Source organism: Chiloscyllium plagiosum, unplaced genomic scaffold (assembly GCF_037043375.1).
Source record: "Chiloscyllium plagiosum isolate Xiang-an unplaced genomic scaffold, Cpla_swu_hap1 HiC_scaffold_1, whole genome shotgun sequence".
Lineage (NCBI taxonomy): Eukaryota > Metazoa > Chordata > Chondrichthyes > Orectolobiformes > Hemiscylliidae > Chiloscyllium > Chiloscyllium plagiosum.
In genome coordinates, this window is record NW_028270139.1 from 96625633 (window position 1) to 96643952 (window position 18320).

The 18320-nt window shown below is 42.1% G+C and overlaps 1 protein-coding gene across 1 annotated transcript in view; it reads right to left on the reverse strand.

The window, feature by feature from the left end:
* ndufs4 (NADH:ubiquinone oxidoreductase subunit S4) overlaps positions 1 to 17582 on the reverse strand; it is a 172203-nt gene extending 154621 nt beyond the window's left edge. Inside the window, exon 1 of the mRNA XM_043688445.2 lies at positions 17442 to 17582. Within this exon, the coding sequence (XP_043544380.2) occupies positions 17442 to 17563 (122 nt within the window). The 5' untranslated portion in view covers positions 17564 to 17582. The remainder of the gene's footprint in view (positions 1 to 17441) is intronic.
* Between the last annotated feature and the right edge of the window lie 738 nt (positions 17583 to 18320).

Below are 18320 nucleotides of genomic sequence, written 5' to 3' on the forward strand. Positions count from 1 at the left end.
CCTGTGAAACTGGAACTCAAGTATTTTGACCAAGTAAATGCCACAGTCACGAAATACAGGGTATAAATTAATGACAGCTGAAGATGAAAGGGGAAGTTCTGATGAAATTATTGTTACATGGAGTGTTGTTAGAAAAGGAATACTGCAGGACAGTAAAATACAGGAATTTAAAAATACATGTTTTGAATTGTTTCTGTTTAACCTTTAAGCCTGAAGCTGCATGGCAATGTGAGGCAACTTTTTTTATTGCCTGTCCCCAATTGCCCTTGAGAAGGTGGTGAACTGTCACCTTGAACCGTTGCAGTCCACCTGCAGTGGGTTGACCCACAATGCTGTTAGGGAGGAAATTCCAGGATTTTGACCTGTTGACACTGAACAAACGGCAATAAATTTCCAAGTCAAGGTTGAGTGTGGTTTGGAGAGGAACTTGCAGGTGGTAGCGTTCCCATGTATCAGCTGCCTTTGTCCTTCTAGATGGAAGTGGTCATGGATTTGGAAGGGGCTATCTAAGGAACATTGATGAATTTCTGCAGTGCATCTTGTATCTCATACATGGTGCTGGTATGAAGCGTTAGGTAGTGGAGGGAGTGGATGTTGGGCCAATCAAGCGAGCTGCTTTGTCCTGGATGGTGTCAAGCTGGACTGCAAACAAGTGGACTGTATTCTATCACAGTCTTGACTTCTACCTTGTAAGTGATGGACTGGCTTTGAGGAGATGAGTTATCACAATATTCCTTGCTTCTGACCTGCTCTTGTAGCCACTGTGTTTATGTGGCAAGTCCATTTCTGATCAATGGTAATCCTAAGGATGTTGCTAGTGGAGAATTCAGTGTTGAGGCATGAATGTCAAGGGACAGTAGATAGATGGTGTCTTAAAGAATCATAGAGTCACGCAGCACAGGAACAGACCCTTTGGTGCAACTCAGCTGTACCGGCCGAGTTTCCCAAACTAAACTAGCCCCATTTGCCTGCATTTAGGCCATATCTCTTTAAACCTTTCCTGTTCATGTACTATACTAAATGCATTTGAAATGTTGTAACCATACCCGCAACCACCACATCCTCTGGCAGTTTGTTCCACATATCATATATCCTCTCGTGTGAAAATGTTGCCCCTCAGGTCTCTTTTAAATCTTTCTCCTCTCACCTTAAAAATATGCCCTCTTGTTTTAAACTCACTTACCCTCGGGAAAAGACCTTTGCTATTCACCTTATCTGTTCCTCATGATTTGATAAACCTCTATAAAGTCACCCCTCAACTTTGTACATTCCAGCCTATTCTAAAAACTCAAGCACTCCAGTCCTGGCAATATCCAGGTAAATCCTTTCCCTTTTGAACTCTCTCAAATTTAATAATATCCTTCCTATAGCAGGGTGACCAGAACTGTACACAGTATTTAAAGTGGCCTCACCAACGTTCTGTATGACCTCAACATGACATCCCAATTCTTATGTTCAGTGGTCTAAGCAATAAAGGCAAATGTGCTAAACACCTCCTTAACCATCCTATCTACCTGCAATGCAATTTTTAAAGAACTACATACCTGAACCCCTAGGTCTCTGTTCAACAACACTCCCCAGGACCCTATAATTAACTGTTAAAGTCCTGTCCTTGTTGTTTTACCAAAATGCAACACCTCGCATTTATCCAACTTAAACTCTATCTGCTACTCCTCAGCCCATTGGCCCAATTAATCAAGACATCTTTGTGATCTTGGATAACCTTCTTCACAGTCAACTATACCACCAATTTTGGTGTCATCAGCAAACTTACTAACCATGCCTCTTATATTCTCATCCACATTGTTTATATATTAATGAACAAACAGAAGTGAAGCCAGCAGGAGTTTCTGCGAAATACCACTGGTCATAGGTCTCCAATCTAAAAAAAACAACCCTCCACCACCACTGTGTTCTACCATCAAGCCAATTTTGTATCCAATTAACAAGCTCTCTTTGAATCCCACGTGATCTAATTCTACTAATTAGACTACTATGTGAAACCTAGCCAAACACTTTACTTAAGTTCATGTAGACATTGTATATATCCTGGGATAGGATATATCCCGGGATGGTGGTGGTGGTGAGGAGATTTCCAACTTGTTCATAAGTCCACTTATTTTTGTTCATAAGATAATCTCTCGATATCAGGGATCATCCTAGTGAACCTTCTCTGAACTGCCTCCAATGAAATGATGTCCTTCCTCAAATAAGGGATCCAAAACTGCTCACAATACCCCAGATGTGGTCTCACCAGCATCTTGTACAGTAGTAGAAAGACTTCCTTCTTATACTCCAATCTCATTCAAATAAAGGTTTACAGTACATGAGCCTTCCTGATTACCTGCTGCACCCTGTACTATTATTCCATGTTTCATGCATAAGTACTCTTAAGTCCCTTTATGGTGCAGCTTTCTGCAAATTTATTCTCGCTTCCAAAACGAACTTCACATGTTCCCACATTAATAGTCCATTTACTTGACATACCAATATCTCTCTGTAGACGGTTTGTATTCCTTTGGCAACTTGCCTTTCCAACATTATTTTTAATCTGCAAATTTGGCTAGAATATATTCACTTCCTTCCTCAAAAACATTAGCACATATTATTAACAGTTGTTATTCCATTCCCTGTGGAATCCCACTTATTACAATTTGCCAAACTGCAAAACAACCCCTTACCCCCGCTTGATATTTCCTGCCCATTACCCAATTCTCCATCCAAGCCAATGTACTACCTCCAACACCAAGAAATGTTATTTTAACCTTGAGGTACCTTGTTGAACACCTTCTGCAAGTCTAAATACAATACATTTACTGGTTCTCTTCTACCCATTTCCTTGAATAACTATAATAAATTAGTCAGATTTGGTTTCCCTTTTGTGAAGCCATGCTGACTCTGCTTGATTAGATTATGATTTCCCAAATCTGCTATTACTTCCTTAATAATTGATTCCAACATTTTTCCAAATGGTTGAATATAAAATTTCATGGGATCCAGGTGAATGTTGCAAACTGGATATAATTGGCTAAGTGGTAGGAACAAGGCATTGTGATGGATGTTCTGTGAGACTGGAAAATTGTTTCCTATGGCATTCTGCAATGCTGGGTCCTCTAAGCTTTGTGATATATAAACATAATTGGACATAGAGAGCATGAAGAAGAAATTTGTGGACAGCATAAACATTCTTAGTATGACAGAATATAGCCTTGGACTACAGGAATATATCAATGAACTGGTAAGGTGGTTAACAATTGAAAAATGTGGTTTGATGCATCTCAAAAAGGTCAAAAAAAGCAAAGAAATACTAATTAATTGGAGCACTGAGAGGTGTACAGGAACTGACTGACCTTGGAGGAAATACCCACAAATTCCAAATAGCAAATCAAGTCAAAAAGGTGGTTAAGAAAGCATGTGGAATCCTCCCCTTCCTTCACACAGGTACAGAACACACAATGATTCTACGCATCCTAATACTTTCTGCACCAATATCCTTTTTTCTCATTATTGCACTGATTTTATCCTTTAACTATGCCACCTCACCACCTTTACCTTTTTGCCTGTCTTTCCTGATGCCTGAATATCCTTGGATGTTCAATTCCCAGCTTTGGTCAACCAACATCCAAATCTCTGTAATCGCAATTACATTGTATCCAATCACAACTATTTGCACTGACAATTCATCTATCATATTGCAAATGCTCTATGCATTCAGATAAAACAACTTTAGACTTGTCTTTTCTGATGCACTTTGCTCCCACAGTTGCCTCATGGTCTTACGATAATTGCTGAAATGCATGCATACATTCATTCATTCCTTAAATATTAACCATTGCCTATCTGCTGTCATGCATTTTAATTAAGTTACCCAGTCTATTGCAAATAACTCGCTCTTCCTAATTTCTTAATTCCCTTAGATTTAGGACCCGAGTTTCAAATTGGACCAGAGTACTTCAAGTTCTATTCAAATGAAGAATGCCATTTTGTTTGGTCACGGTTTCCTGAAGGACCTCTTGCAACAAGGTTATTAATTAACCCAGTCTCATTTCACAAATCCAAACCTAGAACAGTCAGTTTCCTGGTTAGTTACTCAACATAATGGTTTAAAAAACTTTTGCACATAGTCTTCAGGAACTTATCTGTCATAGGATCATTACTAACATGGTTTGTCCAGTTACTATGTAAATTAAAGTCACTTTGATTACTGTAGTATCTTTGTTGCATGTATCTTGCATTTCCATTTCACGCCAACTTACCACAACTAACTTACCACAATTGTTTTGAGATCTATGGACAACTTTCACTAATGTTTTCTACCTCTTGTTGCTTTGATAAATGGACTGCATTCTAACTGTGGTTGGCAACTGTACAGTTTTATCATATACTTTTAGTCAGACTTCAATATATTTTAGGGGGAAAGTGAGGGCTGCAGATGCTGGAGATCAGAGCTGAAAATGTGTTGCTGGAAAAGCGCAGCAGGTCAGGCAGCATCCAAGGAACAGGAGAATCGATCTTTCGGGCATAAGCCATTCTTCAGAAATGAGGAAATATATTTTACTCCATTCTGTAAAATTAAAGGCCAACAGCCCATTTACCTTCCCTATTTGTGAATGTGGATCTAATATTTTGTGATCCACAGAAAAAGCACCCAAACTCCTTGGTGCTGCAGCTTTCTACTGTTTTCCCTACTTAAATAATAAACATCTCTTCTAGGCAAAATTCATTTCCTCACAATACATTCTATCTGCCAAGTCTTTGCCCAATATGGGCGGCACGGTGGCACAGTGGTTAGCACTGCTGCCTCACAGCGCCAGAGACCCGGGTTCAATTCCCGCCTCAGGCGACTGACTTTGTGGAGTTTGCACGTTCTCCCCGTGTCTGCGTGGGTTTCCTCCGGGTGCTCTGGTTTCCTCCCACATCCAAAGATGTGCAGGTCAGGTGAATTGGCCATGCTAAATTGCCCGTAGTGTTAGGTAAGGGGTAAATGTAGGGGTATGGGTAGGTTGCGCTTCGGCGGGGCGGTGTGGACTTGTTGGGCCGAAGGGCCTGTTTCCACACTGTAAGTAATCTAATCTAATCTAATCTAATCTAATCTAATCTAATCTAATCTAATCTAATCTAATCTAATCTTCTCATTGAAAGGACAAAATGGGAAGAGTGGCCCAATCATAACCGGCAAAAAAGAATTCAAGACAGTATTAGATCCGATAAGGAGTCATATGAAGTTGCTAGAAAAAGTAGCAAAAGAGCAGTACTGCAGGGATAAGAACACCTGCAGCTATTGTTAATATTTACAATGAACTGGACAGCGGAATACAATATATTATTTCCAAATCTGCTGATGACAAAACTATTTGGAACTGTGAGTGCTAAGGAGGATGTAAGGAACTAGTTGATTTAGATGAGTTGAGTTCATGGACAAATGAATGGCAGATCCATGGTTAGTGTGGAAAACAGAATTGCAGAGTATTATTTAAATGATGATGGATTGGGAAACATTGATGCGTAGCAAGCAGGTAGGAAGATAAATAGTATGCCGAACTTCATCGCAAGAGGTTTCGAGTGTTGGAGCAGGAAAATCTTACTACAGCTGTACAGGACCTTGGAGAGAATACACTTGTAGTATTGCTTGCAGCTTTGGTCTCCTGACCCAAGAAAATACACACTTGTTATTGAGGAAATGCAAAGAATTCAACTGGTTGATTGCTGGGTTTGCTCTGAGGAGCGATTAGTTTGACTAGGCCTGTATTCACTGAAGTTTAGAAACATATAAAATACCGAGAGGGTTAAACAGACCAGATGTAAAGTTAATGTTTTCCCTGGCCGGCGTTCTAGAAAAATGCTGAAGAATGGTGGTGGTCGCATGCAGCCCAGTCTGACACCATTTTAGTGTATAAGCTAATTCATTGAGCAATGTTGAAATTTAACAATTTTAAATGTCATGACTCCGAGTCATAGAGCTACACAGCATGGAAACAGACTCTACGGTCCAATTCGTCCATGCCAACCAGATATCCTAAATGACTCTAATCCCATTTGCCAACATTTGACCCATATCACTCTAAACCCTTTTTATTCATATACTCTTTAAATGTAGTAATTCTAACAGCCTTAATCATTTCCTAAGTTGTCCCTTTTAAATCTTTCCCCTCTCACCTTAAACGTATGCCCTCTAGTTTTGAACTCCCCTAACCTGAGGAAAAGATCTTGGCTATTCATCCTATCCATGCCGCTATGATTTTATAAACCCTCTATAAGGAAAATCCTCAGCCTCCAACACTCTAGGGAAAATAGCCCCAGCCTGTTCAGTCTCTCCCTATGGTTCAAACCTTCCAACCTTGGCAACATCCTTGTAAATCTCTTCTAAATGCTTCCAAGTTTCACAACAGCCTTCTTATAGCAGGGAGACCAGAACTGAACACAGTAATTCAATAGTGGCCTCACCAATGTCCTGTGCGAGCCCAACATGACCTCCCAACTCCTGTACTCAATGCACTAGCAAATAAAAGCAGGCATACCAAACACCTTCTTCACTATCTTGCCGACCTGCGACCACAGAAATTTTTCATTAAAGACGACCCTTAAGAACTCAACTCGATTTTTAACATTGATTCTTATGGAAATCGATCTTTCATTTAAAGTCGCAGTTGCCAAGAATACAAAGACAACTTTAAGTGAAGACTTACTGTAGGCAGAAAATTGTCTTGGTTTTATATCTTATCCAAAATAACATCTTTCATAATGTACTGTACCAGAAACATTTCAAAGCTTCGAAACTGTGCTTGAACCCAAGATCTCCTGATTCACAAAAAAGACATAAACAAATGAATCAAGTGGATACGCAATTGAATAGACACATCTGCTGATAAGAAAACTTAGATGCTCTCTACGCATCTATTAAAATATCTATATTGGCAAAGCGCATCGGTGATTATTAGCCAGAAAGCACTGTGTAACTGTATCTGTATGCTGCAGGACAATGTGTTTCTCATTGCTTCACAAATTCCAACCTGTCTACTACAAAAGTTCTCCAGTAGCTTGCACAATGTTACTTTCCGATCCAAGACATATACCTATACGACAGAGACCATGAAAATTTTTCAATTGAGCTCATCACCAAAAGCTAACACACGTGACTGAAATGTGAAATTGGCAGTAAATATGTAAGATTCATCCAAAGCCTACACTGGGACCAAATAGGTCCTAAAGCTAGAAGAGGAGGAGTACGACAGGCTACACTGTCACCAAAAATATTTCAATCTATACAAAGAACAAATATTCAGAGATTCTGATGTACTTCAATGGTAATAACTGAGGGAAGAACATAACAAATTTACGATAAAAACAAACTGCTCAGACAAAATGTCAAACTGGATTCAACACTTACTTTGCTTCTTCCTCACTGCAGATGCTGCCAGATTTGCTGAGTTTCTCCAGCACTTTCTGTCTATGTGATTTTGGAGAAGATTTGTAGCTCAGGTTGTGGATCAGGTTGTAAGTTTGCTCGCTGAGCTGACAGATTTGTTCTCAGACGTTTTGTTACCATGCTAGGTAACGTCATCAATGAGCCTCCGATGAAGTGCTGGTGGTCTATCCTGCTTGTTATGTGTGTGTGTATTGGTCTGTTGTAGTGGGCGATATCACTTCTGGTTCTTTTTCTGAGAAGTTGGATAATGGGGTCCAAATCGATGTTTGTTAATGGAGTTTCAGTTTGAACGCCAGGCCTCTAGGAATTCCCTTGCGTGACTTTGTTTAGCCTGTCCCAGTCGAACTAATGCCCCTCTTCGTTTGCGTGTATGGATACAAGTGAGTGTAAAAAACTACACCCCCTCCTCTCTTACCTCCCTTTCTGTCCTTCATGTACCATTTGTATCCTGGATCATTAAGCTTCCAGTCCTGTCAATCCCTGAGCCATGTTCCTCCCCGCCCCCCCCGCTCTCCCCACCACCGCCTCACCACCCTTACTAGTTTAAAGCCTCTCGAGCAAATCTCCCTGTCGGTATATTCGTCTCCTTCCAATTCAGGTGCAATCTGTCCTTCTTGTACAGGTCACTTCTGTCCCAGAAGAGATCTTGTTAATTTCACCTGTCTTGTGAAGTTTCTTTAAGTACGCTGTAATATGACTTATTAGCTTGGAGTCGAGTCCATTAGCACCTGTTGGTAGGTGTCGGTATCTGCGAATAGTGTATTTGCTTTTTCAGTGTATTGTGTTCTGTTCAGGACAACGGTCATGCACCCTTTGTCTGCTGGTAGGACTACAATATATCTGCCTTTTCTGAGTCCTTCCCAGGGCTTTCCTTTCCAGTGTGTTGGTATTCCCTTCTTTCTTTCTGCTTCGTGTTGGTGCTGTAGTCTGCCTGATGGCCTGCTGGATTACTTCCGTAAGTCCGTTGTCTTTCGGGGTGGATTCCAGTGCTGCTAGAAAGTCATTTTGTCTGCATCCCTATGGTTGAAGTTCATCCCTCACACTAGGACGGCTTTTTCCGTGTCTGTGAGCGGTCAGTCTGACAGGTTCTTTATCCAAGTCTCTGAATTGCCCCTGTTATTGCTATGTGTAAGCTTGAGTAGGCTTTCTTGTAGGGCTAGACTTTTCTTTGTCTTGGTCCACTGTTGTTTTGTATTGATGATTCATTCTAGCGTACTTGTCCATTCATGGTCAGTCTCATTAGTGTACAGAGTTTTTTTGGCACAAAATTTCTTATTTCTATTTGTGGAGTCAGTTGTTGGCATCATTTATCATTTCTTGTAGCATCCTGCAGCTGTTCTGTTCTTCTGCCTTGTGGGGTATTGAGAAGTGGTTTATATTTGACACATCGTGGTAGTACCTGTTTCCTGAGGCATTCGTGCATGAAGTACAGTTGTTGGCGGGTGGCACTGATCCGGATGGCGTTGGTTTCCCATCTTCGGGCTAATTTGAGCATATTGCGCCCATATGTGTTTGCAGTTTTGGAGAAGATTTGTAGGTCAGGTTGTAAGTTGGTTTGCTGAGCTAGTAGATTTGTTCTCAGACCTTTCGTCAGCATGCTAGGTAACACCATCAGTGAGTATCACTTAGAGTCATAGAGATGTACAGCACGGTCCATGTCGACCAGATATCCCAACCCAATCTAGTCCCACCTGCTGGCACCTGGCTCATCTCCTTCCAAACTCTTCCTATTCATATACCCATCTAGGTGCCTTTTTAAATTTTGCAATTGTACTAGCCTCCACCACTTCCTCTGGCAGCTCATTCCATACACACACCACCCTCTGTGTGAAAACGTTGCCCCTTAGGTCTCTTTTATATCTTTCCCCCCACCCTAAACCTATGCCCTCTAGTTCTGGTCTCCCCCACCCCAGAGAAGAGACTTTGTCTCTTTATTCTACCCTTATGATTTTATAAACCTCTATAAAGTCACCCCTCAGCCTCCTACACTCCAGGGAAAACAGCCCCAGCCTGTTCAGCCTCTCCCTCTAGATCAAATCTTCCAACCCAGGCAACACCCTTGTAAATCTTTTCTGAACCCTTTCAAGTTTCACAACATCTTTCCGATAGGAAGGAGACCAGAACTGCACACAATTTTCCAACAGTGGCCTAACCAATGTCCTGTACAGCCGCAACATGACCTCCTAATGCCTGTACTCCATACTCTGACCGATAAAGGAAAGCATAGCAAATGCCGCCTTCACTATCCTATCTAACTGCGACTATACTTTCAAGGAGCTACGAACCTGTATTCCAAGGTCTCTTTGAACAGCAATACTCCTCAGGATCTTACCATTAAGTGTATAAGTCCTGTTAAGATTGGCTTTCCCAAAATGCAGCACCTCACATTTATCTAAATTAAACTCCATCTGCCACTTCTCAGCCCATTGGCCCATCTGGGCAAGATCCCATTGTAATCTGTGGTAACCTTCTTCGCTGTCCACTACACCTCCAATTTTGGTGCCATCTGCAAACTTACTAACTATACCTCTTATGCTCACATCCAAATCATTTATATAAGTGATGAAAAGTAGTGTCCTTTAGGGAAGGAAACCAGCCATCCCTTACATGGCCTGTGTGCGACTGCATACCCACAGCAATGTGGTAAACTCTCAACTGCCCTCTGGGCAATGAGAGATAGCTAATAAATACTGGCCCAGCCAAAGACATCCACATCCCATGAATGAATGAAAAATAACTGGAATTTCAAACGCCTCTCATTTGGTGCCAGGCTGCTACCTTGCTACAAACCATGGAAAACAGATGTGCAGTCAATACAAAAACCAGTTACATAGTTGAGATGCTCATGGAATGCAAGGTGAAATTAACAAAACATGAAAATGTTGGGAATACTGCTGTTAAACATAACACGAGTTTAAATGACAAATGAAGTGTCAGAGAATTAGAAAGGATACTTTTGTTCCGTTTGTACAACAGAACTACTTTGTAAGATCCATATGTGACCCGCTGCAGATCTTTTCCTTTTGGACAAATATTAACCAGTGTTAAATCAAATCGCTGGATGTCTTGAAACGTATAAAAGTAGATAAATCCCCAAAACCTGATCAGGTGTACCAAAACTCTGTGGGAAGCTAGGGAAGTGATTGCTGGGCCTCTTGTTGAGATATTCGTATCATCGATAGTCACAGGTAAGGCGCCGGAAGATTTGAGTTTAGCTAACGTGGTGCCACTGTTTAAAAAGGGTGGTCAGGACAAGCCAGAGAACAACAATCCAGTGAGACTGACGTCGGTGGTGGGCAGGTTGTTGGAGGGAATCCTGAGGGACAGGATGTACATGTATTTGGAAAGGCAAGGACTGATTAGGGATAGTCAACATGGCTTTATGTATGGGAAATCATGTCTCACGAACTTGATTGAGTTTTTTGAAGAACTAACAAAAGAGGATTGATGAGGGCAGAGCGGTAGATATGATCTCTATGAATTTCAGTAAGGTGTTTGACAAGGTTCCCCATAGGATTGAGCAAGGTTAGATCTCATGGAATGTAGGGAGAACTAGCCATTTGGATAAAGAACTGGCTCAAAGGTAGAAGACAGAGGGTTCTGGTGAAGGGTTGTTTTTCAGACTGGAGGCCTGTGACCAGTGGAGTGCCACAAGATTCATTGCTGGGTCCACTACTTTTAGTCATTTATGTAAATGATTTGGATATGAGCATGAGAGATATCGTTAGTAAGTTTGCTGATGACAACAAAATTGAACGTGTAGTGGACAATGAAGAAAGTTACCTCAGATTACAACGGGATCTTGATCAGATGGGCCAATGGGCTGAGAGGTGGCAGATGGAGTTTAATTCAGATAAATGCAAGGTGCTGCATTTTGGGAAAGCAAATCTTAGCAGGACTTATACACTTAGTGGTAACATCCTAGGGAGTGTTGCTGAACAAAGAGACCTTGGAGTGTAGGTTCATAGCTCCTTGAAAGTAGAGTCGCAGGTAGAAAGGATAGTGAAGGCAGCGTTTGATATGCTTTCCTTTATTAGTCAGAGTATTGAGTACAGGAGTTGGGAGGTCATGTTGCGGCTGTACAGGACATTATTTACGCCATTTTTGCAATATTGCATTCATTTCTGGTCTCCTTTCTATTGGAAGGATGTTGTGAAACTTGAAAGGGTTCAGAAAAGATTTTCAAGGATGCTGCCAGAGTTGGAGGACTTGAGTTATGGGGAGAGGTAGAATAGCTGGGGCTATTTTCCCTGGAGCATCAGAGGCTGAGGGATTGACCTTATAGAAATGTCACAAAGCTGGTCCCCTTTTTTTTCGAAAAGCTGTTCCTTTTCTCAAAAACACAGAGTCCTTGATTTTTTTCAGAGGGGTCGTAAACAGTCCAGGTTCCAATTAGAGTAGTTTGGTATAGAGATTAAAGGGTTAGCAAGTTTTCAGAAGATTTGTAGCTCAGATTGAGGTTCTGGGTGTAGGTTTGCTCGCTGAGCTGGAAGGTTCATTTTCAGATGTTTCGTCACCAAACTAGGTAACACCTTCAGTGAGCCTCTGGCCAAAGTTTTGTCCAGAGGCTCACTGAAGATGTAACCTAGTATGGTGACAAATCGTCTGAAACTGAACCTGCCAATTTAGCGAGCAAACCTACATCCAGATTAAAGGGTATTGAGAAGCCTTTTTGTTTATATGTAAACAGATGAGACTTCAGGCCAAAGTGGTCATGTTTTGAGCTGTAAAATGATGGGAGGGGGGTGGTCTGCTCTCTAGCTGAGCGGTTCAGTCCAGAACCAGTCAGGCGTTCAGCTGTGTGGAAACAGGCACTCTCTCTTTCTGCCCTTCTAACTTCAAGCTGTAAACAGCTGTTCCATTTTTTAACTGTTTTTAAGGGTGTTTGATTATTGAGACTGTTGGGTATATATGGAACAGCATAATCAAGTCTAGTTTGGATAGACTGAGTTCTGTAGAGATTCTTTATTCTGTTTTTGTGTTTCATTGTGTAATCTTGTGAATAAATTTCTGTCTGTTTTAAAACCTAGTAGTCAACCTAGCTAATTTACTCTGGGTAATTCTCACTGTACACTTTGAGCATAAGACCATGAGTCATAGGAGTGGAAGCAAGGCCATTCGGCTTATCGAGTCCACTCCGCCATTTAATCATGACTGGTGGGCATTTCAATTCCACTTGCTCGCACTCTCCCCGTAGCCCTTAATTCCTTAAGACTTTATCAATCTCTACCTTGAAGACACCCGACCTCCACTGTGCTCTGTGGGAATAAATTCCACAGGCCCACTACTCTCTGACTGAAGAAATGTCTCCTCATTTACATTCTAAATTGACCCTCTCTAATTTTAAGGTTGTGCCCACAGATTCTAGTTTTCCTGCCTAACGGAAACAACTTCCCAGTGTCCACCCTTTCTAAACCATGCACTATCTTGCAAGTTTCTGTTAGATCTCATTCAACCTTCTAAATTCTAATGAATACAATCCCAGGATCCTCAGCCAATCACCATACATTATGCCTACCATTCCAGGGATCATCCATGTGAATCGCTGCTGGACACGCTCCAGTGCAGTATGTCCTTCCTGAGGTGTGGGACCCAAAATTGGACACAGAATTCTAAATGGAACTAACTAGAGCCTTATAAAGTCTCAGAAGCACGTCGCTGCTTTTATATTGCAGCCATCTTGAGACAAATGACAATATTACATTTGCTTTCTTAATCACGGACTCAATCTGCAAGTTAGCCTTTCGAGAATCCTGGACTAGCATTCCCAGATCACTTTGTACTTTTGCTTTATGAATTTTCTCACTGCTTAAAAAATAGTCCATACCTGTATTCGTTTTTCCAAAGTGCAAGACCTGAATTTCATCAGCGAATTCCTGGACCACTCTCCTAAACGGTCTAAATCTTTCTGCAACCTCCCCACCTCCTCAGAACTACCTGCCTGTCCGCTGAACTTCACATCATCGGTGAGCTTCACCAGAATACCCTCAGTCCCTTCATCCAGATGATTAATATATTAAAGTGAACAACTGTGGCTCCAACACTGAACCCTGTGGGACACCACTTGCTATAGCTGCCATTCCGAAAAGAACCTTTTATTCCAACTCTCTGCCTTCTGTCAGACAGCCAATCCCCAATCCATGCCAGTAGCTCACCTCGAACACCATGGGCGCTCACCTCGAACACCATGGGCACTCACCTTACTCGGCAGCCTCCTGTGAGGCACCTGATCAAAGGTCCATTGGAAGTCTAGATAGATAAGATCCACTGGGCTTCCCTGGTCTACCTACTCAAAGAACTCTAGCAGGTTTGTCAGGCATGACATCCCCTTACTAAATCCATGCTGACTTGTTCTAATCTGACCCTACACTTCCAAGCATTTAGAAACCTCATCCTTAATGTGGATTCTAGAATTTTACTGACAACTGAGGTTAGGCTAATTGGCCTATAATTTTCCATCTTTTGTCTTGATCCTTCCTTGAACAAGGCGTTTACAACAGCAATTTTCCAATCATCTGGGACCTTCCCTGACTCCAGTGATTTTTTATGTCAACTGATGCCAAAGTCCCATGAAATGGAATCCCTCTTTCCCACACCAATCTCTTGGCCACGTGTTTACTTCCCTAATTTTCTTATCCCTATGCCAAATAGCACTTGGCTCAGACAGTAATCCAGATATTATGACTCTTGAGGACCTGTTCTTCAATTTTCTTCCTAGTGCTTGATAATCCCCAAACAGGTCCTCCTTCCTAGCCTTGCCCATGTTGTTAGTGTCAATGTGGACCACAACAAATGGATCCTCCTTCTCCCACTCCAATATCCTTTCAAACCGGTACATTTACAGAAACAAATGCTATGGTCTGGGTTGCCTGCTCAAGAATGTTTAGAGTGGTCTGGCCTAGTCCATAACAGAGGTTTATAAAATCACGATGGGCATGGATAGGATAAATAGACTAAGTCTCTTCCCTGGGGTGGGAGAGTCCAGAACTACAGGGCATAGGTTCAGGGTGATAGGAGAAAGATATAAAAGAGACTTAAGGGGCAATGTTTTCAAGCAGAGGGTGGTACGTATATGGAATGACCTGCCAGAGGAAGTGGTGGAGGCTAGTACAATGCTACATTTAAAAGGCTTCTGGAAGAGTATATGAATAGGAAGGGTTTGGAGGGATATGGGCCGGGTGCTGGTAAGTGGGACTAGATTAGGTTGGGATATCTGGTCGGCGTGGACAAGTTGGACAGAAGGGTCCGTTTCCGTGCTGTACATCTCTATGACTCTAAGGCAGACCTCCAAAGAATGAAATATGAAGGATCCAATACGCCCTGTTTCTATGGATTATCAAAGGTATATAAACAAGGGGACCATCTCAGACTCAGTTTCACTTCCTGGTACACCGACATACAGACTTGCAAAGGAACTGCAACGCAAACTGAAACACCAAGTAGAAGACTTAAGCCATTCCATCCACTCCACCCAGGAATTCCTTAACATCAATAAAGGTATCAAGGTGGATGATGACGAGGTGATGGCTTCCTTCGATATGACAGCCCTATTCACATCAATAAACATCACCCTAGCCAAAGAAACGCTGGCCTCACTGCTAGACAAACCAAGGACACAAACACCTGACAGCATCAACTCCATCAGTAAGGACAACATCCACAAATGAGTAGACCTGTGCCTCACAACCTACTTCACCTTCAACAACAAGATCGACAAAGAAATCAACAAAACAACTATGGGAACATCAATATTAGAACTCTTCGCAGAGGCAGTTATGCAGAGGTTAGAACAAACAGCCTTGCCACGATCTAGCCCAAACTTTCTGTCTGCTATATGAATGACACCTTTGTCATCACAAAATGGAATAAATTAGAAGAAACCTACAAAAACATAAACGACATCCTTACTGGTATAAAGTTTAGCAAAGAGGAAGCGAACAACAGATTCCCCTTCCTAGACTTCACAATGGAACAAAAAGCCAGTGGAGAGCTGCAGATCAGCATCTACAGGAAGGCGACACACATTGACCAGATACTCAATTTCAGGAACAATCATCCCAATACCCGCAAATAGAGCTGCATTAGGACATTATTTAAATGAGCCGCAACACATCGCGGCACCCAGGAGCTACAAGAAGCCGAGAAAAAACACCTATACAAACTATTCAGGAGCAATGGGTACCCGAGAAGTGCAGTCTGCCGTTTCCTACACAACAGGCCTAAACAAGAAGACACAACATGCCCAGAGACTCTAGCCACCCTGCCATATGTTAAAGACATCTCGGAAATGAGGACCAGACTACTCTGGACTCTAGGTATCATAGTAGCCCACAAACCTAACACCGCACTGAAACAGCTCCTGATGAATTTAAGGGACCTCGTAGCAACAACCAGCAGAATGAACTTCATATACAAAATATCCTGCAAGGAATGCAACAAACATTACATTGGATAGATGGATAGGAAACTAGCCACCAGTATAGATGAGCACCAACTAGCCACAAAAAGACATGACCAACTATCACTAGCATCCATACACACAGACGAAGAGGGGCACCAGTTCAACTGGGACAATACATCCATCCTGGGATAGGCTAAACAAAGACACACACGGGAATTCCTAAAGGCCTGGCATTCAAACCAGAACTCCATTAACAAATATATCAATTTGGACCCCATTTACCAACTTCGCAGAAAAAGAACCAAAAGTGATATTACCCACTACAACAGACCAAGACACACAAATAGCAAGTGGGATAGACTGCCAGGCTTCATAAAAGGCTCACTGATGATATTTCCTAGCATGGTCACAAAATGTCAGAGAATAAACCTACCAGCTGTGTGCAAAATTTCAACCTGACTTTGATTATTTCAGATTTTCAGCATTTGCGGTACATTGCTTTCACACTAAACTTGTATGCTGATAGTACTACTTTAAGATCAGAAAAGGCCCTACAAAATATCATAGATCAAGTAAAATCTTGAAGTCTAAACATGGGTTGATCACCAAAACAACACAAAAACCAATGGGTAGATAGAAGTAACACATTAGAAGAAACAAAAATGATAATGAAGTGAATGATATTCCAACAGGACAAGTAGATAAGCTTATGAATTTAAGACATATGATAATAGAAGATGGTACATATCGTGCAAAAGTTGAAAGGATGGAGAACACATTTAATAATTATGTGAAGTTGAAGGATATGTCAACAATCAGAAAAGTCATGCTTGTATCAAGGACAAAAAAAAATCTGAAAATGCTACATTCAATGCACTTTCGTATACGTCTCAGAAATTTTGATTAGCCATGACGCCGAGAACAAAAATTGTCCGTATTTTAACCATTTGATCCGAGCTGAAAAGCTACAGAAATGTTTTCCAGACAGCAAAGTGGAGAGCAGCGGGAGGGACTGGGGGTCCGAACGAGACAAAGTCGATGACGGATGTTACATTTGCAAATTAATTATATTTGCATCTGAGAGGATGGCGCAAGACAGGCGACCATCATGACCATCGCCTGGCAGGAGCAGCGTCAAACTGCAGAGGTCAAAATTCCCCGACATTGATTTTGTCCGTTACATCTTTTCACTGAGAATAAAATGTTTCGTGATCTGGGTTTTGTGTGTGTGTGTGTGTGTGTGTGTGTCAGGGAGAATGCCGCACTCTTATGTACCGAGCTACCAAGACCGGGAAAGCACATTATGTTTAACCTCCCCACGTTGTCCGGGTCACTCAGTCACCACTTTGCTGGGTCTTCTGAAGCGAAGTAAGTGTAGGTTCGCAGCTGCGAGCAGCTTCGGCCGGTCAACGGACCGACAGCAGCGGCGGAGCGCTGAGCCTAACTTAAAATGAGACAAAGTCACTTCTGCACAAAAGGTTCCTCGTCCCTTCGGCTGCCACTTCAGAACCGAGATAAATTAGCATCACCACAAACCTATGAGCCGGGTATTAAAATGAACGCAGGTAGAAAGCCCGGGATAACGGCTGTTAAATGGCGCGAGAAGGCCTTTACCTGTTCGGTTTCAGTAAACACCGAGGGAGAGGCCGGACCAGACGAATCCGATTCAGAGCCATTGACATTGAGGCCGCCATCTTGGACTCCGGTCTACGGCGAGCGCCGAGGTTCCTGCTCATGCCGTCACCATCAAACCTCACCCCTGCGCGTCCGCATCTCAAAACCCTGCCATCGCCGCTCTGCCGGCGCTGCATTAGAGGTTTTTCCCCGCATACTTTAGTTATGAAAATAAATTTATAGCGGCGGCCCTATTTTTCGTGTGAACCCACCCAACTGTTTATTTCTAGCAGTTCACTCAACATGCGGCAAAGCGTCTTCCAAAAAAAAAGGTGGCAATAAACAAGTGCAGGCACCAAGGTAATGAGGAAGGGAAAGTAGTAGATTCCTGTAAAGCGAGGTGCTAGGAACAAGAGATTCTTCTGATACTGGAAGGGAGTTAAGTGTAGGGTCAAAACAGTAGAGAATCACAAAAAATGTATTTTTATTTATTTGTTCATCATCCCCTGTTGCCCTTGAGAAGTTGGCAATAAGCTGCTTTCTTGAATCACTGTGGTCCACATGGTATAGGGATACCCACAGTAGGTAAGGAGGATTTTGAGGCAGCAACTGTGAAGGAGCAATGATCTATTTCCAAATCAGGATGATGAGTGATTTGGAGAAGAACTTGAAGTTAGTGGCTGTCATGCACCTGCTGTTTGCCCTTCTAGGTGTTAGAGGTTATAATTTTGCAAGGCGTTGTCTGTGGGGCATTGATGAGTTACTGCAGTGTACATTGTAGGTGGTATATACTGGCGTCACTGTGCATCTGAGGTGGGGGAGGTGAATGTTGAAGGTGGTAGATGTGGTGCCAATCAAATGGGCTACTTTCTCTGGATG